General features: G+C 35.9%; 1 protein-coding gene across 9 annotated transcripts in view; it reads left to right on the forward strand.

The window, feature by feature from the left end:
• Positions 1–23250, forward strand: part of PARPBP (PARP1 binding protein) — a 127723-nt gene that overhangs the window by 49521 nt on the left and 54952 nt on the right. For 7 of the 9 annotated variants that reach the window (XR_013155963.1, XM_077111818.1, XM_077111820.1 and 4 more), the window contains 3 exons: positions 2236–2419; positions 9079–9257; positions 11233–11314. Coding sequence is in view for 8 of the 9 variants with exons in the window: in XM_077111818.1 (XP_076967933.1) it covers positions 2236–2419; positions 9079–9257; positions 11233–11314 (445 nt within the window). In the remaining variant the exon portion in view is untranslated. Of the gene's footprint in view, positions 1–2235; positions 2420–9078; positions 9258–11232; positions 11315–11366; positions 11555–14926; positions 15070–23250 lie in introns of those variants that run through there. The other 2 variants (XM_077111822.1, XM_077111823.1) reach the window with 2 other exon arrangements.

Raw genomic sequence — 23250 nt, forward strand, 5'->3', positions numbered from 1 at the left:
TGTGCTTCTGAGCTCCCTGCCTAGAGTGGCATTCTCCTCCTCTTTCGATACACCCTTCATGTCTCACATTAAGTGCAAATTCTTCAAACATGTGTTCCTTGACTCTGACTACGTTGAGTTTCATTGTACTTCTCATTTGTAGCATTAATATAATGTAAATATTTTTATGTAAATTATTTACATAATGGAAATAAGACTTGAGTATTTGTACCTCTTCCAGAAGAGGTAGTACACACCCAAGGCCTTGTCTTTTCTGTCTTGGGTACCATTATGTTTTAGTTTCCTAAGCTGCTTAAGCATATACCTTGAACTGGGTTTGCTTAAACAATGGAAATTTATTTGCTCATGATTTTGAGGCTGGGAAAATGTCCAAATCAGAGGCATCACACAGTGATGCTTTCTTCCTGAAGACTGAATACCGTGATCCTTTTCCCCCTCTGCCACATGGCATGGTCTCTCCCTTCTCTTCTGGGTTTTGTTGATTTCAGCTTCTTGTCCTTGTGGCTTTCTTTCTCTTTGTTTGAATTTCATTCTGTTATGAAGGACTCCAGTTCAGGATTAAGATCCATCTTGGTTGAGGTGGGATACGTCTTAACTGATGTAACCAAGGTCCTACTTACGAAGGGTTTACACCCACAGGAATGGATTAGATTTAAGAACATGTTTTGTTGGGGTGCTTACAGCCTCAAACCACCACACACTGTATCATCAATACAGTATATACAAGTACAGTATACATGATCAGTGTACAATTTAGAGAGTGGTTAGAAAACTTTAATGAATGAATAATAGAGCACATCTGACATTTGCCGTTTACTAGCAAGTTCTTTCTGAATAAGAAAAAATTTGGGGGGGAGTATTTGAATTCTTAATGAATAAGATTTTACCACTCTATGAAAATGTTAAATTTACAAATTAAATCCTAATATTGAATAAATTAATATTCAGTAAAATTTCTAACATACTATAATCCTCCTAATTATTTGTATGTAGTACTAGCTCAGAGTTTGTTAGTAAGTACATACTACCAAGTACAAAACTTTTTGCCTTCTTTATTATTAACTCATCTGAAAAAGGACTTAACAAAAACCAATAAAAATCACAGAATCCTTGATGATCTTAAAGATCATCTAATAATGACAAATGACAATAATGACTGGTAACTCTGCCAGCTAGTATTCTAATTGTTTTGTTTATATAAACCCATTTCTTCCCTATAACAATCCTATGAGCTCTTACACAGATGAGGAGACTGTATCACAGAGAGTCAAAGAGCTTACCCAAGGTGGGAAGTTGCAGAGCTGCGATTGGCACCCAGGCAATCTGGCCCCCTAGTCCATCCTTTTCATACCACTTTCTCTCTTGGCACTGTGCTGTCTTTCCTGGGATACCTCAGGGGATAGAGAGCTCAGGACTTCAAAAAATCCTGTTCTGTTGTTGGATACCTCTATTTGCTTCCTTGGGATGTACCAAACTCCTTCCTCCTATATATTTCTTACATATGTCTTGGCTTCGTCTTCTACAGTAGGGGCTGCAATCCAGATTCTTTGAGGCTTAGGCTGAATATAGAAAAACAGTGATTTCAGGTTTTTTGAAGAACTTGTCAGTTGGTGTTTTGTTCCTGTTTCTGGTTTGCTTTAAATCACTCCTGACTAGCTTAATTTCTTCTTCCATCTAATAACCCTTTGTATATTAGAATGTGATATCATGTGTCCTGCCAACTTTTCTCACTCCCTGCCCCTTAGTCCAGAACACTATGTGTTCTTGGACAAGCTATTTAACCTCCTTGAGACTCAGTTTTGCCATCTTTGATTTAGGGGTAATAATACCTACTTATTGGAGTGGTTTTAAAATTAACTTAAAGTAATATAAGTATTCCAGGTTTTTATTGAGACGTAGCTGTTTTTATTTTCATTGTAACTAAGAGTACATATTTTAAGTATATTGTATGTATATAACTGCATCTGACTCTTATCATTTTCATATATAGCTAAGTCATTTTCCTTCAGCTTTCAAATCAAGTAACTCAGCATGTTGAAATGATATACTTTAAGAAAAACTTAAAAAACTTTTTATTGGTTTTCATCTTTTCCTTAAATGTGCTACTGTTTGATTTATAAAGTCAAAGCTATATTCTTTGAAAAGTTATTAACTCTCAGAATTATATTTTCAACCTTATAAGCATATTGTCATTTCTAATACTATTATATAGGATGATCTTACTTCTATTTCCAGCATTGCAGGAGGTCGTATACTCTCATTGATAAAGATGCACCTGATTAAAGGCCAGAACAGCAGGGGTCCTTTCTATAAAGCAGTAGAAGAAGCTGCTCAGGATTTGGATTTGAGGATTAAAAATATCATCTGTTCTCATCAAGAAATTGTAGCTGTTAGCACCACTGGCATCAGTCCTACACGGGTAATGAGATTTTTATTTTTCATTATCCTTCTATACAAAGCATTATCTCTTCTCTTTATTGTTGAAATGGTTTTAATATTGCCACTTAAGTCACAGAATGTGTTTCTTGTGTTCTAAGATGTTGTTAAAATTTTAAGTTTCTCAATAGGATTATGTAGGATTCTATTTGACCTTGGGTAAAGCATAACATCTTTGTATTTATTGAAGAAAAGGATTGGATAATCTTCAATATCCCTTTAAGCACTAAAAATTTATAATTATTAAGGTGCTTTGTGGTGGATTTAGTTTCCTGAGGGCTAAAACAAACACCGTACAATGGTTTGGCTTAAACAGTGGAATTCAATTGTTTTATGGTTTTGAGCTGGAGAAGTCCAAAGTCCAGGCACCAGCAAAGTGATACTCTCGCCCAGGGCTGGCTGCTGGCGATTCTTGCTTGCTCCTTGGCTTTTTTGTCACATGGCAGTGCACATTGATGGTGTCTTCTCCTTTCTTTTCTGGGTTTCCTTTACTTCCAGCTTCTTGCTTTTCCCCATGGCTTTCTGTCTGTGGCATTCTCTGTAAAGCCTCCAGTAATAGGATTAAGATTCAGTTGGGAATTTTCTTCCTGTGGGACCCATGGAGGGGGCACGCATAGCTCAGGGAGTAGTTGGGCCACATCCACGACTGATGACACTGCCAACTGTCCTCTGTGAAAATGGTGCTTTTAACAGAGTGATAAAGAACCTCTGAGCACTGGAATTTGATGAAGGCATCATCATCTTGTTTGAGTGTAAACCCAGAGGAAGACAGTTGTCAGCTGAGCTATTGACAATGCAGCATTCAGCTTGCATTCAGGAATATAATGGATAGAGTAAAATTTATGGCCCTGTGAAAATTTTTGAAGAATTGGAGAGACCAAAATGGCTTGAGAGCCTTCCTTTACTCTCGAACATAAAGAGGAAGTGAAGATAGAAAGAGATGATGAACATGAGTTTTGAAGATCCCAAGGAAAGTTGAGTTTGGAAGATCTCCTATCCCTGGAATGGCCAGTTAGGATCTGTCCTTCAGTATAGGAGTCTCAGGAGTCTGTGGAGTGTGCTGCTGATCTGTCCATGGTTGTGATAAATACCTGGGTCATGGAAAGTTGAGTGAGGCAGTATGCACTGTTCCAAGTTATCCATGATACCTGTTTAATTCTGTAGAATGCTATCCTTAACTGCAAAGTTTGCTGCCAACTGTTGAATAATATACTTGTGTATTATGTTCAGATACAAAATACTTTACACATAAGCTCATTGGATGTTTCAAAATTTCAAACTGGTTGTGAAATTATTTAATAGATGAGAGAAAACTGAGGTCATCTGGGGCAATAATCTAACTATAGTTATAAAAGTGGCAAAACATGGGTATTCATTGTCCCATGGTGAGTCTGTATATTTACTTGAAATAGGTGGAAAAGGGGTTTTTTGTTGTTGTTATAAAGGCTGAAGTGCAAATTATACATCACCATCAGCAAGTCATAATGACCAGTTTATTAGGGAATGTCTAGGTTATATTACACTACGTGTCTTGAAATTTTTTTAAATAATTGAGTCAGATAATCAGTGTGTGTATGTGTATGTGTCCATACCTGTGAAAGACAGATGAGGGTTCAACATTGAGAATCATCTGACTTGAAACTCAAATGCAGTTTTTTAAAAAAGTATTTTTATGTAAACAACGAACAGACATACAAACATTCTTGACATGGTTACAATCAGTGACTCACAATATCATCACATAATTGTGTATTCATCACCATGATCATTTTTTTGAACATTTGCATCTCTCCAGCAAAAGAAATAGAAAAGAAAAAAGAAAAAACTCATACATGCCACATCTCTTACCACTCCCTTTCGTTGACCACTAGTATTTCAATCTGCTCAATTTATTTTAACCTTTGTTCCCCCTATTTTATTTTTATTTTTATCCATATTTTTTTTTTTTTTTTTTTTTTTTTTTTTTTTTTTTTTTTTTTTTTTTTTTTAAAGAGAGAGGGAGGAAGGGAAGGAAAGACAGAGAGAAGGAAGGAAGGATGGAAGGAAGGAAGGGAGGAAGAAAGGGAAACATCTTTAAACATTTTCTTGTTTTATTGTATTTTGTTTTGTTTGTTTGTTTTTACATGGGCTGGGGCCGGGAATCGAACCGGGGTCCTCCGGCATGGCAGGCAAGCACTCTTGCCCGCTGAGCCACCGCGGCCCGCCCTATCCATATTTTTTATTCATCTTCCTACTGTAGATAAAAGGAGCATCAACACAAGGTTTTCACAATCACACAGTCACATTGTGAAAGCTTTATCATTATACAATCATCTTCAAGAAACATTGCTACTGGAACACAGCTCTATAATTTCAGGCGCTTCCTGAAACTAGCCACTCTACTACACCATAAACTGAAAAGGAGATATCTATATAATGTATAAGAATAACTTCCAGGATAACCTCTCGACTCTGTTTGAAATCTCTCAGCCACTGACACTTTATTTTGTCTCATTTCTCTCTTCCCCTTTTTGGTTGAGAAGGTTTTTCTCGATCCCTTGATGCTGAGTCCCAGCTCATTCTAGGATTTCTGCCCATGTTGCCAGGGAGGTCCACACCCCTGGGGGAGGGCAGTGAGTTTGCTTGCCGTGTTGGCTGAGAGAAAGAGGCCACATCTGAGCAACAAAAGAGGTTCTTTGGGGGTGACTCTTCAGCCTAATTTTAAGTAGGTTTAGCCTATCCTTTGCAGGGATAAGTTTCATGGGAACAGACCCCAAGATTGGGGACTTGGCCTATTGATTTGGTTCAGATGCAGTTTGAGCTTTTTATCAATAGTCACCAATCCTTAGTGCTATGCTCTCAATCGTTCTACTGTGGATATTGACCGATGACCCTATCTCAACTCTTGTATCGTTGATGTTTTTAGGAGTTGGTGAACTTGAAAGGTGTAGTTATAGAATTCACTCAGGAAGAGTGGGCCATACTGGATACATCCCAAAGAAAGCTGTTCAGAGATGTGATGCTGGAGAATATCAGTCATCTGCTCTCAGTGGGTGGGTCTCAAACTTAGCTATCTAAACCTCTTAAGAAGGGTATAGAACAGCTTGTGTATATTGTTTTAGATTTTATTTTTTTCTTTTACTTTGTATACAATTCTATGTTATTTTATAACATGAAAAACCACCTAAGATTTTTGTCTCTTTACTTATTACTTACATCTGTTTTTCACCTGACTAAAATGTGATCTTTGTGAACACAAATTTCACATTTTTCTTTTACTCAATGTCAAATATTCACCACAATTATGGGGATACAATATTTTGTATAAGGATAAATAAGGGAATTAAATATGTCCTAAATAATTATTGTGCTCTAGGAATTTGATGTGGATTCAGACAATAGTGATAAAACAACAGGATATCCTTTTCCACATTAACTTAGACTGTTTCAAGGGAACTTATATTAATCAGGGTTCTGCAGAGAAACAGAACCAACAGGAGAGAATTATAAATATGAAATTTTATAAAAGTTTCTCACAACTATGTAGATGCACGAGTCCACCTTCCATAAGGCAGGCACTAGCTAGCAACTTCTATAAAGGTCATTAGTGAACTTTCCAGGAGGGGCTGGCTGGGTGAAGAAGACGTGAAAGTTTTCTCTTCCCCCTTAAAAATCTTCAACCGATTGGATTAACTCCAACTGATTGATTTCTCTCTTTGCGGAAGACGTTCCATTATTTGATCATAGATGTAATCAGCCACAGATGCAATACACTAAGTGATGATTTAATTTTAAAAAAGAAGATTCATTGGGCCACACCTTGGCTGAAATATTGTCAGAAGGTCCTATTTACAATGAGTCACACCCACAGGAATGTTTAAAGAACACATTTTTCTGGGATACTCCAAGCCACTGCAGTGATATTTTTCAATAATTTATAAAGAAATAATTTTTATTTTTAATAATAATTTATTTCATCATTTTGAATTATAATATTCTAATTTTAGTTTACAATAGTAAATCATTTCTTTTCCCATTTAGTCAGATGCAAAATCAGGCTGTTATTTCTCTGGTTCTGACTTCAGTAGGTACTTTGTAGGATAGCAACTATTCTGTCAGAAATCTTTTCCATTCAGCAATTGACTTTTCTTTCAAAGAACTTTTCCATCTCTGATCTCTTATTTTCTGTCTCCATCCCAGCTTACTCAGACTTTAGGAATTTTCCCCCACACTTGTCACTCTTATAACTAATCTTATAACTATCTTATTACTAATCTGCCACTGAACCACTGTCACGCCGCCCCATAACTGTGTATTTTGAGAACATTTTTCTCTTTCTTGATTTTTTACATAGTTAATCAAATACAATAGGTCCTAAGTACAGTTTCCAGGAGAACTTGACCTACCATGTTTTTAGTTCTCAGCTTTGGAGTGTGTGTTTTAGTTTATTTATTGAAGTTTAGTATTGAAGATACAAAAGTTTCTTTTCATTAGGTATGATGAGAGAGCCAGTGAATAAAGAAAGACTTTTGCTTAATTTCCATTTATTATTTATTTACTGATTGATTGATTCCACAGCCCTTAGGAAACATTTTTGGTTATTTTCTATAATATTGCATGTTTTTAGATTTTCTTTGAACATGAGGCAAAGAAAACATGGGGATAGCACATGTTTCTGGTTTGAGCATTCATGGTATTTTTTTGTTCATTCGTTCCAACAGGTATAGTTGACAGCCTACTGTGTACCAGGCATTGAATCAGGTGCACTGATTGTCCTATCTCTCTGATCTTTCCTCTTCCTTTCTCTGCACACCTCCTGTTTCAGTTTGCTAAGGCTCCCAGAATGCAGTATATTAGAAATGGGTTGGCTTTTACCAATGGGGATTTATTAAATTACAAGTTATAATTCTGAGGCTGTGAAAATGTCCAAATTAAGGCACCAGTAAGAGGAGAAAGGCTGATATCTGGCTTCCTCTGCACGTGGGGAGACACAGGGTGACATCTGCTTGTCCTTCTCTTCAAAATGTCTGTATGGGCATTTAATTTTTCTCTTAGCTTCTTTTGGCTCTGAGTTCTCCCCAAAATATCTCTCCCATAAAGGACTCCATCAAGTAGATTAAGACCCACCTTGAATGAGTGCGGTCACATCTCCATGGAAACAACCTAATCAGAAGGTCTCACCGATAATACGTGTGCCACTACAAGATTGGATTAGCATAGGCTTTTCTGGAATACATAACAGATTCACACCAGCACACCTCCTAAGTGTTGGTGTCCTCCCTCCTTTAGACACACTTCTTTGGTATTAATTTTCTCCTGGGCCTTCATCAGTGCCAAATAATTTTTTCTGGGAAAGCTTCTGGACAACCATGTAGTACTCTCATGCTATTGAATAGATAACTCTATCTCTTACGAAGCTCTAGACTGTAATATCCAGCTTCCTATTAGAGATTTATTGTTGCATGTCTCAGAGATGTCTCAAATGTAAAACGTTCCCTTATTTCCGTCCTTTCCTCCCACCCCAGCCCCTCACAAACGTAGTCTTTCTCTCATGTTCCTTCTCTTAGGTACTGATACCATCATGTACCCATGCATTCAAAATTTGAAGTTCTGTAACAATTGTAGACTTTTCCTTTTCCCTTATTTCTCCGTCTAATCATTAAGTCTTTCCAGTTTTCCCTTCTCAGTCTTTTTCTTTATCTTCACTGCCACTATCTTAGTCCAGACCTTCTTCATGTCTAACCTAGACTTTTATAGTCCTTTAATTTGTACCCTGTTTCCCAGATGTGATAGCGTTCTATCCTGGAATATATTTTACACATTGCCATCAGTGATTTTTCTAAAATCTAAGTAAGATCACTTTACTGCTGAATAAAACAGAGATTTTAATGCTGTAACAGACTGTATAAAATCTCAATTTATTTGCATGATATACAGTGCTTTCCTGGGTTCATCTCATACACTTCTTGCTTTTTCCCCTGTTCCTCAGCCATACCATGTTACTTGGTCCCTGATAGTATCATGTTCTCTCTTCCTCTCCTTCCTTAAGCCCAGGTTGAATCAGTCACTCCCTTTTGCATGCTGCCCCTGCACCGTGTGCATGTCTGTTAGAAATAGCATTGAGCACTCTGTAATCAGCTATTTGGTTACTTATTTATCTTATCATAGACTCTGGGTTCCTTAAAGACAGTGGTATTCATTTTTGTGAATTTGGTATCAAACACAGTGCTTGGAACATAGTATGTACTTGCTAATAATTATTTTATGAAGGGATAACAGCTAATTTCTTTTAATTTTTTATATTTGATTAGATCTCTACAGTCCTGTCTTGGGTGAGTATTCAGATTGCCAGAACTCTGGCCCTCTTTTGCATAAGTGAGACAAACTACAAAGAGAGGTTAATTCATGAGGCTGAAGTCACATAATTGGATAGTGGCAGAAATTTTCTGACTGAAAGTCAGAACCTAATGTCTTCCTTTAATAATACTATTTTCTGTATTCTTTTGTGCATCTAAGAATTGATAAGATTGATTATGTGTGCCAGTTTGAAACTGCTTTATAGCAGAGGAGAAAGGACAACAATGGCACATAAAACGGTAAAGTCCAATTCACCTAGCTGGGGTGATTATTATAATTACTTAAAATTATTATTTTTTGTTCTAGCCAAAATCATATGCCATAAACCATGACACTGCATACTGTGGTAGAGATACTATAAAAATTTTACTGGTTCTTTTGGATGAAGAAGCAGCCAATGCGCCTACCCAAAACAAAGCAGAACTTTTATATGATGATGAAAATACAGTTAATGAGAGTGGAATTTCTGTTCTTACACTTTTCAGGTAAGTAATGTGAAAGTTAGCTTTATGTAAATTTTAACTCTTGTCTGTAAAGGAAAAGTGTTAAAAACATCTTTGATTATAAAAGAAATATGGTAGGAAACTTGGCAACTACATAAAATATGAAGAAAGAAAATTTAAGGAGATTGAACATTTTAATGTGAAGATTGGAGATTGAATATTTTAATGTGAAGATTGCTTTTTGCTCTTAAAATATTTATTTGCTTTGCTGTGTTCAAGAACTTTGCTAGATTCAGTCACATGTGTTATCTGAGGCTCACATAACCCCTTTTAATAAAAGTTTCCCCACTTTTTAAGTGAGGAATTGGAGACTCATGTGAGATCATAAATAATTTGCTCTAGAAAGTTGTTAGCAAGTAGCATGGGTGTCTTTCTGCAGAGCCTAAGGCCTGTATTCCAAGTACTCTGTTTGTCTACCTGAGAGTAGGAGAGCACATATACACCAAACTGACACTTGGAATGGCATTTTCTTGTACTTTCTCACATTACAACGAAAAATGTTTACTAAGTTAACTAGCACTGGTATAGTTCCAAGACATTGATACTTTCCAGTTTTAACAATTGGATCATTCATTAAGGAGGTTGATGATATTTTTAACTAGGTGCACATTCATTTATAGGAACATCAAAAAATTTAAAACTATCATTTAAAATTATATTTAGTGTGGAGAATTTTTACAAAGTCATCCTACTGTTTGATCTAATCTAAAATTGCTCATATCCACCCGCAGTTGTCTCACGTACTCTCCTGTGCCTCACTGTCCTTCCTCTTCTCTTTAAAAAGAAACCTTAAAGTGCTCTATCATTCATTTGCTATCTCAGTCCTTTAAATCTCATCTTCTTCACCAGCTTTCTATGGTTATATTTTTATATCTGGGTATGATATAATTTCTTCACAATCGATCTCAGAAATACCTAGCTATTTCTCTAACAAGGAAAATTTCTGTTATCAATGTGTATTTATTTATCCCCTATGCTTTAGCCCCAGGAAACAGTATAAAGAACACAAACCTTTTCTTTTTCTCTTTTACCTTACTTTTATTTAGCAAAGTTTGCTCTTAGGTAGAAATATAAATGATTTTTAATTTTCTCTCAGACTGAATTCTACCTAGAAAGTTTATTTTGTTTTTATAGGATTATTTTACATTAAACTAATCCCCAAATTCACTTTTAAAAGGAATATTTCTGTACTTAGTCATGTGGCCAAGCATATTTAAATTGCTTATAGTTTGGGTTATACGTTAGCATTTCTAGTTCCCATTATTTACTTTACCAACAAATAAAGTGCCAGTCCATAGTAAATTTTTAAAGGTCCTGGGTTGATATGATAAAATTAAGTACAGTGCTGTATATGAATATAAGTCAATTTAAAGTTGTCTACTCTTTCTTAGGAAAGACCATTCTTTATTCTTATAAATGGTCTTTTGAATCACTGGGGTTCTGTTCTGACTCTGGCTTTATTAAGCCAAGAAGGAATTTATTGAGGAATTGAGTTTAGATTGGCCCTAAAACTCCAGTGTCTCCTTCTCCATTGTGCCTTCTCGGACCTTCCCATATTTTAGAAGAATGTTTTCTTCTTTTGAATTCATATTGTACTTTATCTGCGCTCCTGCAATGGTACTTGACATTTTCTCCTTTGAGTTTTAGTTATGTGAATGTCTTATTTCTCTTACTTAGACTTCTTAGTACCTGAATAGGGGTGATGTACGAATCAACTTTATATCCTTCAAAGTTTCTTGTAAAGTGCCTTACAAATAGTAGGAGCTCAACAGATAGTTAATGACTGAATTAGTTAATCTGATTATTGTTATTTAGGACTCCCAGAATAGGGATACTGGTAACTAGATTCAATTGTCCTTTATCCTATAACTGAGGTTTTTTGTGGGGGAGAGGCATATACATTTAAAGCCTGCTTTATTTTATAAGTTTTTGCTTTTTTTTTTTTTTTTTTGCAAAGGTCTCCCACACAAATAAAAAATTCATCGGTCAAACCCCTAAAAGAACGCATCCAAAAGTCAATGCAAGAGAAAAGCAATAAGGTATAATTTAACATACTGTTATGAAAATAATAAAACTTGTTTTTATTTTTAGAAATAATAAATGTGTTAAGTTGAGCTGAATATTGTAAATATACATTGTACATGGAATAAAATGAATGAAATGGAAAATGAGTTATGACTGTTGACAAACAGAAATTTTCCTTTTATACAATTTTGACTAGTCAGTCTCCAGCAAATTCAGTTCACTAGATCTTAAAAAAAAAAAGAAAGGAGTAAGTATGCGCTAAGGTAAGTGTTCAGTAAATATCTTTTGAATAAATGAAGGAGAAAAATAAAGAAGACATTGCTTTCTCATTTACATTTATAATATCTTAAACTGAATCTTGAGAGAGTGTAATTTAAAATTTGTTCCTGCTTGAAGTCATAATGGCAGAATATATTTAATTGTAGATTGAGAAGGGGTGAACATGTTTTTAATTGACTAGAGTTCTTTATATTTTCATTTGGTTTGAACTAAGCTTTGCTGTCCTCATTAGAAATGTTTGTGCCTATAAGTAGTCAATAATGTGTTTCTGTGAGTTTTAAAAAAAATTTAGTCTCAATTTTCAAAAGGATACTTGGTCTTCATTCATTCATTTATTCAGCCTATTTATTGAGTATCTGCTATGGGCCAGATGCTGTTCTGTGGTTGGGAATTCATTCATTTATTCAACAAAATTTTTACTTAAAATTTATAGTGATTATCCTTATTATTCCTCATATCCTTATTCATCTTGATACAACTGAAAAGGGAACTCTAATTTGTATGTTCTTTATTTTCTCCAGTTAGCAATCTATTTCATCTACATATCCCACACCCATTCAGTTTATTAACAAGTTTTGTCTTTCTGTTGACTGTTAGTAGTTTTTAGTTTATTATTAATAATTAGTTTATAATTAATGCCTGCAGACATCGTAGAATTTTATAAAATTTTTCAGTTCTTTGTTATATTAATATAAGTTGTTGTAGTCAAGGGAGGATATTAAAAAAAAAAATCTATTCCTTTGGTCTTAAATAGAAACAGAAATGTGACAGAAATTCTCTACTTTCTCCCCTGCCATGGATATTGGCAAACTTTTAACATTGTGATTTAAAGATTATTGGGTATTTTATTATCTAAATAAATAAAAAATGAAAAAACATCTGGAAAAGATTTAATTTAAAATTTTTTTAACTTTTTTTATTGCATAGTATAACATATATACAAAGCAATAATTTTCAAAGCACTCTTCAACAGGTAGTTACAGAACAGATCCCAGATACTATCCTCTCACATTTTTCCTTCTAGCTGCTCCAGAATATAGGAAGTTAGAAGTTTTAATTTTTTTTATGATCACAATTGACTTTTTTCCTTTTTTTGCATGTGAAAAATAACATATATACAAAACAATAAATTTCAAAGCACAGCACCACAGTTAGTTGTAGAATATATTTCAGACTTTGACATGGGTTACAATTCCACAATTTTAGGTTTTTACTTATAGTTGCTCTAAGATACTGTAGCCTAAAAGAAATATCAATTTAGTGATTCAGCATTCATATTCATTTGTTAATTCTATCTTCACTGTATAATTCCACCATCACCTTTGATATTTGCAACCCTCTGTTTAGGGTGTTTGGGCTATGGCCATTCTCACTTTTTCGTGTTAGAAGGGTCTGTCACTCATACGAGATAGGGAGATGAAACTATCTTATGTTCTGGAGAGACTGGACCCTCTAGGTTTCAGGGGTCCAGGGACTCAACTGGAGTTTGTAGGTTTCTGATAAGTTGCTTTAATAGTGTATGGAACCCTTGTGGAATCTTACATATTGCCCTAGCTTTTCTTTAGGATTGACTGGAATGGTCCAGGTTGGGGTTTGGCAGGTAGCAAAGTCTAACTAAAGCTTGCGTAACAGCATCCAAATTCATCTGGAAGGGACAGAGAACCCAAATAGCTAAAAGCATCCTTAAGAAGAAGAACAAAGTGGCCAATTAATTATATAAAATTATAGACAAACTTAAGAAGTTTTAGGAGGTAGAAGAGATCTTCTGATCCAGTCTTATTTGCAGATGAGGAAATAAAAATCCTGAGGAAGCACCTTAACCAAGCTTTCATAACTAGTATGAAATATTCTATGCCAATTTGCAAAACCATTGTTAAATACCAATGAGAATATAATTACATTGCTTCCATTATTCAGTAGTGGATTTGGCTTAGTCTGTGTAGCTCTGAGGCAGAATGGCAGTAAAAAAGGAAAGGGGGGTGGGCCACGGTGGCTCAGCAGGCAGAGTTCTCGCCTGCCATGCCAGAGGACCCGGGTTCGATTCCCGGTGCCCGCCCATGTAAAAAAAAAAAGGAAAGGAATTGATGTTTATGAATATGTTTTGCAATGCAGTATTCTTCATAAAAACAAAGTGAGAAAATAGTTAATTTAGCCAGATAACAAATGAGCTAAGAGCATAGCCAGGTAGAATATTTGTTGGATTAACAAAATATGTTAATACTTGCTATCAAGCTATAGAAAAGTAATTTAGCAGCTTATCACCTTATTACCGTATTAATTTTGCTCTTTTGACATACAATTCTTTTTAGTCATGCAAAGAATATATGATTTATACTTGAAATACTATCTTGGTGTAGTAGATGATTCTTGTATATGAACTGTACATGTCGTTATTATATTGGGGGCAAATGATCTCTTAGATTTTGTTTTCCTCATTCTATAAATGCTATCCTGATTATGAATCCTTTAAAAGTATTTTGAACGATATTGATTAACATACTCATTTTAAGTGCTCAAATTGTGTTCCCTACTCAGGCTTATTAGGAAACTTGTCTGTGATGGTCAAAACCAATGAAGGAATTTTGAAAGTTCTTCCTGAACATTCTGGGTTTTGAAAGGAGCCTTTCAAGAATTTTTTCTCTTACTCTTATCCCAGTTTCAGGCACTTTATATTGGTTACCACAAGTACATGTTTTTACTTTTTTATTAAAAGATTTTTTAGGGAGATATTTGCCTTCTTCTATCTCTGTAAATTTAATTGGTTTTATTCCTTCCAGCTTGGTTTAGCAGTATTTTACAGATCAGGCACAACCAAAAAGTCATATATTCAGGTCTATTCCTTATTCTAGGTCTAATGATTTTCTTCATATTATATGTGTGTCAGAATAATTATCAGCATTTATTGACATAATATCTTTTTTTCATATCTCTGGTAAATTTTTTATTAAGGAATATAACATATATACAAAAAAGCAATAAATGTCCAAGTACATTTTTTATCGAGAAAATCTTCATGCATATGCTTTCTATTCATGGTACACAATCAGTGGCTCACAGTGTCATCACATAGTTGTGTATTCATCACCATGATCATTTTTTTTGAACATTTGCATCACTCTAGAAAAAGAAATAAAAAGAAAGAAGAAAAAGACTCATACATACCATACCCTTCCGTCTCATTGACCACTAGTGCTTCCATCTACCCAATTTCACCCCTATTATTTATTTATTTATTTATTTTTATCCATATTTTTTACTACTCTGTCCGTACCCTGGATATAAGGAGCATCAGGCACAAGCTTCTCACAATCACGTAGTCACATTATAAACATTATATCTTCATACAGGTGTCTTCAAGAATCTAGGGTACTGGAACACAGCTCAACAGCTTCAGGTACTTCACTCTATCCACTCCAATATACCCTAAACTAAAAAGGGTTATCTATATAATGCTTAAGAATAACCTCCAGGATAACCTCTTGATTCTGTTTGAAATCTCTCAGCCACTGGAACTTTGTTTTGTTTCATTTCTCTCTTCTCCCTTTTGGTCAAGAAGACTTTTTCAGTCTCTTGATGCCAGGTCCTGCATGATCCCAGGCTTTCTGTCCCACATTGCCAGGGAGATTTATGACTTTGGGAGTCATGTCCTATGTAGATGGGAGGGCAGTGAATTTGCATGCATGCTGAGTTGGCTTATAGAGAGGGGGGGGACATCTGAGCAACAAAAGAGGTTCTCTGAGGGTGACTCTTAGGCATAATTTTAACTAGCCTTAAGTTTCATAGGGGCAAGCCCCAAGATTGAGGGCTTGTTGATTTGGTTGTCCCCACTGCTTGTGAGAATATCAGAAATTCTCTAAAATGCCATGTTGAATACCTCCCCCCTTCTCATTCCGTCAAGGAGACCCCACAAATGCTTCTTTATTCACTGCTCAAATCACTCTGGGATTTATCGGGGCATTACACCAACCTGGACAAACTTATCTCGCTCTCTATGGAAGATTTCATGTACTTAAGGTGTTAACTAAACTGATCATAAAGGTTAAATTAGGAAATGCACTACCCAAAATATAACTTTTACACCAAATAGGCATCTCACCCTTTAGTCTCACCCAGAAGTTGAGGTTTTAAAATATGGACAGAATCATCCTTTACCCAGTCTTCTCGTATACCTTAGTCCTATGCATATCAGCTTCATTCATATCTCTAGTTGAAGTCTGATCCCTTTTTCAACAGTTCCTGTATGGGGTACTGCTCACTTTCATAGCTTCAGAGCTCTAACTCTGAGTCTTAGGTGTAACATAAGTACCCAAAGTTTCTGGGAAAGACCATGATATATGCAAACAGCTTAGTATCTCAGAATTTAGAATTAAGTTACACCTCATGAAAATACATCACTTCTGTAAGAGTTTATAATCTAGGACCGCTTACAATAAACCCCACCTGATAACCCATGCTCTCAGCTTTAGTTTACTGAATTTTTATATTATAGTTAGTCCATATGATTGAGTATGATAATATTGGTCTTTTTTCCTGATGTTTCATTCACTACATTCAGCTCTTAAAGTTCATTCACCTAGTTACATGCCTCACAACTTCATTACTTCTTGTGGCCTCTTAGTATTCAATTGTATATATATATATATACACCATAGTTGCCCTTTCCATTCCTCAATTGCTGTACCCTTAGGCCATCTCCATTCATTGTCTATGAGAAACACTGCTGCCATAAACACCAGTGTGCAATGTCCTTTCCTGTCTCCACACTCAGTTCCTCCAGGTATATACTAAGCAATGGGGTTTCAGGATCATGTGGCAAACCCACCTCTAGCCTCCTGTGGAACCACTGCACTGTCCTTCAAGGGCTCTAGACCTCTTCTTTCGCTACTGATAGGTATATCTCTCTTTGCATTTCCTCTAGCACTTGTTTCTCTCTGTTCTTTTTTTTTCCCCCCTGGGCAGTGAGAACTCTGCCTGCCAAGCCACCGTGGCCCACCCTCTCTGTTCATTTTTAAATAGTTTTATTCACACCATACAATCTAGCCTAATTGTGTAGATATGCCCTTGCCACCATACTCTTATCTGAAGACATTACCTTTTCTTCCACACAGAATCCATACCTCTTTCCTATCCCTCCACCTGTTGACGTTTAGTTTTGGCATAATGCCTTTGTTACATTCAGTGGAAGCAAATTATAATTTTATCCAAGTACATTTTAACAAGTAATTATAGAAAAGATTTTAAAGTTTGGTATGGGTTACATTTCCTGATTTTTCATTTTTTCTTCTCAGTGCTCTAAGACATTGGAGACCAAAAGAAATATCAATATAATTTAAAGAGAAGGAAGAGTATAACAAAGAAGATAGGATATAATAAATGAGTATGACTTCTCAGTCATTATATTGCTATTTCTTTTGGTCTCCACATACTCATTTCTTATATCCTATCTTCTTTGTTATATTCTTCCTCCTTCTCTTTAAATAACATATACACATAAAAGCAATAGATTTCAAAGTACATTGCAATGATTAGTTGTAGAACAGATTTCAGAATTTGGTATGAATTCTGCAATTTTAGGTTTTTATTTCTAGGTGCTCTAAGGTACTGGAGACTAAAAGAATTTATCAGTATAATGATTCAGCAGTCATATCCATTTGTTAAGCTGTACCTTCTCTGTATAATTCCACCATCACCTTTGATCTTTCTCCCACTCTTTAGGGGTATTTGGACTATTACCATTCTAATTTTATCGTTTTAGAAGGGGCTGCAGATAAAATGCAATAGGGAGATGGAACTAGTTATGTCTGGAAGGGCTGGCCCCTCTGCATTTCAGAACTTATCTGGTCCAGGAACCCATCTGGAGGTTGTAGATTTTGGAGAGTTACCCTAGTGCATGGAACCTTTGTAGAATCTTGTATAATGCCCTTGATTTTCTTTAGGATTGGCAGGAATGGTTTTGGTTGGGATTTGGCAACTCTCTCAGCCACTGGTACCTTCTTTGTTATACTTCTTTTCTCCCTTTTGGTCAGGATAGCATTGTTAATCACGCAGAGCCAGGGACTGACTTAATGTCTTAAATGAGCTTGATAAAAAACCATATTGGATCTTTAAGACATGGAGTAGTTGGAGCAGTGAAAATTGGGGCTTACGTAGCATGGAGGAACCAGATTGGCTATATCTGGTATTTTTATTAGCAGTCAGGCCGTTTAGTGTTCATAGCATTAGAAAATTCTTAATGAACTATCCAAATTTAACTGTTAGGATATTAGAAAACTCTGAGCACATCCAAATTAAAGTGGTAGGTTGAATAACTCATAGAATTTCCCTTTCCTGATATTTAAAGTACAAAATGGTAAAAACTAGCAAAAATATTCACCAAGAGCAAATGACAAAGAATAATGAAATCAGATATAATAAACTTCAAAAATAGTGGCCAAAGAAAGAAACTGAAGACTTCAGAGTAAAGACACACAGCATAACTGAGCTCTTAACCTAGCTATAGTCCCCAGATACTGAACCATCTTGAATTTTTCCCAAACTGAGCAGGTTCCCCCCTCCCATCTTCTGCCAGAAAAATAACAGATTTCACAAGTTAAGGTTGTTAATGTGGATCAGGTATGGAAAGGGAACCCTGGAGTTTATGCTTTGACTTAACTGAAGGCTCTAGTGCTATATACTGAATTAGGGAATTATCCAAATGATCCCTCCCTTCCCAATTGGATGAAATACAGCCCCTAAGTAGTTGGAGTGAACTATCTCATAGCACATACAGACTATAATAAATGCTTAAAAGAGTAGAGTTCAGAATTTTTTTCAGACTGCATATTTCCTCAGCTGTATGCTACTCCTTAGGTTATGGAAACATGGAGGAGAACAAAATATGCAGTTTTTAAAATGTAACTCTGAGGAGAAAAAATACATTCAAATAAGGAGGGAACAGAATCAAGAATTCCCAGACTTGGAGATTTTTGTTTCCAACTAGAATACAGTAGATCATGATAGAACACTATTTCTGTTAAAATAGCAAAACAATAAAAGGCACATAAATTGGGGTAAAAAAATATATTTTAAAGACACAGGAGAGCTATGAAAACAAAGGAGTTTAAATAAACTAAGTATCATTTGAGAGTAAAGTTCTAAGGTGAACTGTCTCTTATCAGCTCTTTTCTTTCTTGGAATTACTTGCCAATTTTGCATATGAGCTGAGGGTTTGTGTTGGCTCAGAAAAAGGAGTTCTACTGGGTAAAGGGAACCAGCAAAGCTTTTGGTTATCTTGTGAGACTGGCAACAATTTGGAAACTTTAGGATCCCTGAACACACACAGTTATTTTTACTAATGCATATCTATTGAATTTTGGAGCCATGAGGGAGGCTTGATGTAGTAAACTAAAACTACTTGTGGTGTTATGGTAGAAGATGAGGCTCTGTTTGAAGATTGGGACCGATCTTGAATACATGGCTGGTCTCCTTCGTAAGATATTTTTCATATTTAGAAGTGAGATGGAATGGGAGGCCAAACAGCAAAGCATTAAAAACCTAAATGCCTTACTGAACCTTTTATAAACTTTCAGGGCAGAGATGTTAGAGATCCATACTGCTCTCAATTGAAGATTTAGGAGGGATGTACCTAAGGAAAAAATAAGAGCCAGATGTGGAATAAACTACAATCCAGTCCTGACCCACTTCAGTCTCTGGTTTGCATTATGGTTATGCCTTAATTTCTTTGGCTATTCAAGCAAATACCATGAGATCGATTGAGTTAAACAATGGGAATTTATTAGTTCCCAGTTCTGAGGTTTGAAAAAAAGTCCAAATCAAGGCATCATTAAGGTGATACCTTCTTCCTGAAGACTGGCATTCTAGCACTGGCTGCTGGTGATCTATGATCTTTAATTTGCCACATGGCAAAGCACATGGGAATATCTCCTGTTCTCTTCCTTCCTTCTCGTCCAGGTTCCATTGATGTTAGGCTTCCGTCTGCTCCCTCTTTGGCTTTCTCTCCTATCTGAATTTCATTCCGCTTATGAAGGACTGCAGTGATAGGATTAAGAACCATCCAGATTGAGGTGGGCCGCACCTTAGCTAAAGTAACTTCATCAGAAAGTCCAGCATACAATGGGTCCATGCCCATAAGAATGGATTGAATTTAATGTATTTTTCTGGGATACGCAGCGCTCCAAACACCACAGGTTATCAGTCCTTTACTTTGTCTGCCTAACCAAAAAGAAACCCCTTATTAGTAAAAGATTTCATCTGGAGTCTCTGCAGTTCCTTTATATTCCATGTCCAGCATGAAATAAAATACACAGGACATCATGAGAGGAGGCAGGAAGATTTGTCCTTTAATCAAAAGAAAAAATAATAGGAGCTGATTTATAAATGACCCAGATATTAGAATTAGCTGACAAAGAATTACAAATGATTCTTCTTAAATGTGTTAAGAAAATTAGAGGGGAAAAGTTTGAGAAATGGATGAAAAATTGGAGCATTCTAACAGAATTGAAATCTATAAAAAAGAACTGAATTCCAGAACTGTAAAAATATTATCTAAAATTAAGAACTCATTAGATGAGTTTAACAGCAAACCAGACATAGCATTAGATGGAATAGTGGACTCAAACACCGGTCATTAGAAAAATCTCCAAACTGAGGCAAAGGAAGAATGGAAAAACAAAAGAGAAAAGCAGGACACGAAGAAAAAGTCTAGCACATGCCTAATTGCAGTCCCAGAAAGAAAGGAGAGAAGAACATCGAAACAATATTTGAAGAGACAATGATTGTGATGTTTTTCCAAAGCTCATTTCCATCTTAACTGGTAAGATTCTTAGTAGTTAGAAGAAGTGAGCAACAGGTGCACATTTACCCTACCTGTATGGACCCAGGAAACTGTTTATTTCCACGGTCCTTTCAGAATTCATCTGCAGTTCACAAATATGCTATAGGATGCAGATTGTAAAGCTTTGTTCTAGATCTGTTCTTTTCAATAGAACTTTCTGCAGTGATGGAAATATTTTTTATGCTCACTGTCCAATACTGTAGGACCTAATCATGGGTAGCTATTGATCACTTAAGGAACTGGATTTTTTTCTGTTTAATTAATTAGCAGCATGTAACAAGAGGCTAGCATATTGAAAACAGCATGAGCACCCAAAAAAGGTAGAATATGTAAGAACTAGAGAGGAACAGTGGATGTTAAAGCAGCTTAAAGGACTTCAGCATGTTTCCCTGTCCTTAATATGATTTAGCTTTTCTCTGCATGTCTATTTGTCTTTTGTTTCTATACCAACTGGTTTCTTTACTCTCTGTTAAACAGAATAGATTCTACTCTGTACATCTTTTTGTACCTCATGCCTTTTTGTTAAGGTGATTTAGCTATTCTTTGCAAGTGTCCTTTTCTTATTTCTGTATCATGTGGTTTCTCTATTCTATAAAATCTCTCAATATTTAATAAAATCTATAATCTCAATACTTTTCTCCTTCCAAACTTTTGCTTACTCATGGTTTCAATTCACTCATAGCTTCTGCTTTTTTATACCTGTTTTGTCTGTTATAATTTTACTTCATTAATCCCACATGTATTAAGTGCCTTTTGGATACTAGGCTCTGTTTAGGCACCAGATATACATCAGTGACTCACCAACAAGCCTTCCTCAAATATTTGTGGAGTCAGGTTACAGGAATACAAATGGAACTTAAAATTAGGCCTGAGTCACTCCCAAAGAACCTCTTTTGTCGCTCAGATGTGGCCTCTCTCAGCCAACATGACAAGCGAACTCACTGCCCTCCTCTTCTCTACATGGGACATGACTCCCAGAGGTGTAAATTTCCCTGGCAACGTGGGACAGAAAACCTAGAATGAGTTGGGACTCGGCATCAAGGGATTGAGAAAACCTTCTCAGACAAAAGGGGGAAGAGAAAAATGAGACAAAATAAAGTGTCAGTGGCTGAGAGATTTCAAACAGAGTCGAGAGATTATCCTGGAGGTTATTCTTACTCACTATGTAGATATCCTCTTTTTAGTTTATGGTATAGTTGAATGGCTAGAGGGAAGTGCCTGAAACTGTAGAGCTGTGTTCCTGTAGTCAGGTTTCTTGAAGATGATTGTATGATGATATAGCTTTTGCAGTGTAACTGTGATTGTGAAAAGGTTTTGTCTGATGCTCCTTTTATCTATGGTATGGACAGATGAGTAAAAAATATGGATAAGAAATAAACAAATATAGGGGGAACAAAGGTTAGAATGAATTGAGTAGACTGAGATACTGATGGTCAGTGAGAGGGAGGGGCAAGGGGTATGGCATGTATGAGTTTTTTCTTTCTCATTTATTTTGCTGGAGAGATGCAGATGTTCAAAAAGAATGATCATGATGATGAATACACAACTATGTGATGATATTGTGAGCCACTGATTGTAACCATGTCAAGAATGTTTGTATGTCTGTTCGTTGCTTACAATAAAAATATTTTTAAAAAAAATCATAATACAAATGGAGACCCCTGGCCTGCCTCACTTCCCCCACCCCCACTTCAACAGTGTTCTGTTTAGTAACCCTGAGGGATACTTCACCAAAGTGTATTCATAACCATACTCCTTCCTCCCTCCCCCACCCCATAGCCTTTGTACCTAGAAGAAGAGGCCAGTCTCAGGACAGGTTGAGCAGGGAATTCTTGGAATGCATGGGCCTACAGTGGGATCTAAAAGCCCAGGCATGGTCTCCTCTTCGGAATGTCTGAGGCCCTGTGGACTTGTCACCCTATGGAGAGGAGAGTGACACAGGAGAGCCATAGTGGGCCACCAGTTGCTAAACCCCAAGTGTTTTACTGTTCATGAAGCTTACATTTTAGTTGGGAGAGAGACTATAAACAGAACGAATAAGTGAGTTGTATATTGGAAGGTTATCAGTACTATGGCATGAAATAAAGCTAGCAAGAGGGGTAAGAAAACCCATATGTCTTGGGTTTGTCTTGGCTTTAAATAAGATGGTCAGTGGAGGTCTTCTTGACAAGGTGACATTAAGCAAAGACTTTGAGTGTGAGCAGCATTTTTCATTAGACTGAACAAGAAATGTTTGCATTAGACAACTAAAACTGAGCTACTTTTGGCTGAAGTGTTGGGGTTTTTGAGTACCTACTAAGTGTCATGTATCATACTAGACATTTTACATTCCTCATCCTGATCAATTATTGCTTAACTGTAGAAGGCATCATTTTCCAGACCACGCAGTTAGTAGTAAATAGTGTTCAGATGACCAACTTCAAAGTTTATGCTATTTCCAAAGATTAAATGAAGTTACAGTAAGTAATTATGCTTAGGAGCCATAAAAAGATAATGCTACAATTAGATGAAAATATTATCTTCCTACTATTTAACAAATTAAATGGAATTTCACTGATGAAGACATGGGTCACTTGATATATTTACAAATTCATATGCTGATGAGGGTGCCAGTCTTTGTTCTTTTGAAATGTGCTATTGCAAGAATGAAAAGATAGTTTTAGAATATTTACTTTAAGTTACATATTAAATAGTTATTTCCATTTTCAAACTTGTTATATTTATTGGTTGCAATGGGGGCGCTTAGGACCTTCATTTTCTTTTTAATACGTCTAACTCTGATAGTGTCTGCAACCTTTCAATATTTTGACTCATTTGCCTTAATTTAATTGCAAGCAG

This window comes from Tamandua tetradactyla, chromosome 7, assembly GCF_023851605.1.
Source record: "Tamandua tetradactyla isolate mTamTet1 chromosome 7, mTamTet1.pri, whole genome shotgun sequence".
In the NCBI taxonomy this organism is placed as follows: domain Eukaryota; kingdom Metazoa; phylum Chordata; class Mammalia; order Pilosa; family Myrmecophagidae; genus Tamandua; species Tamandua tetradactyla.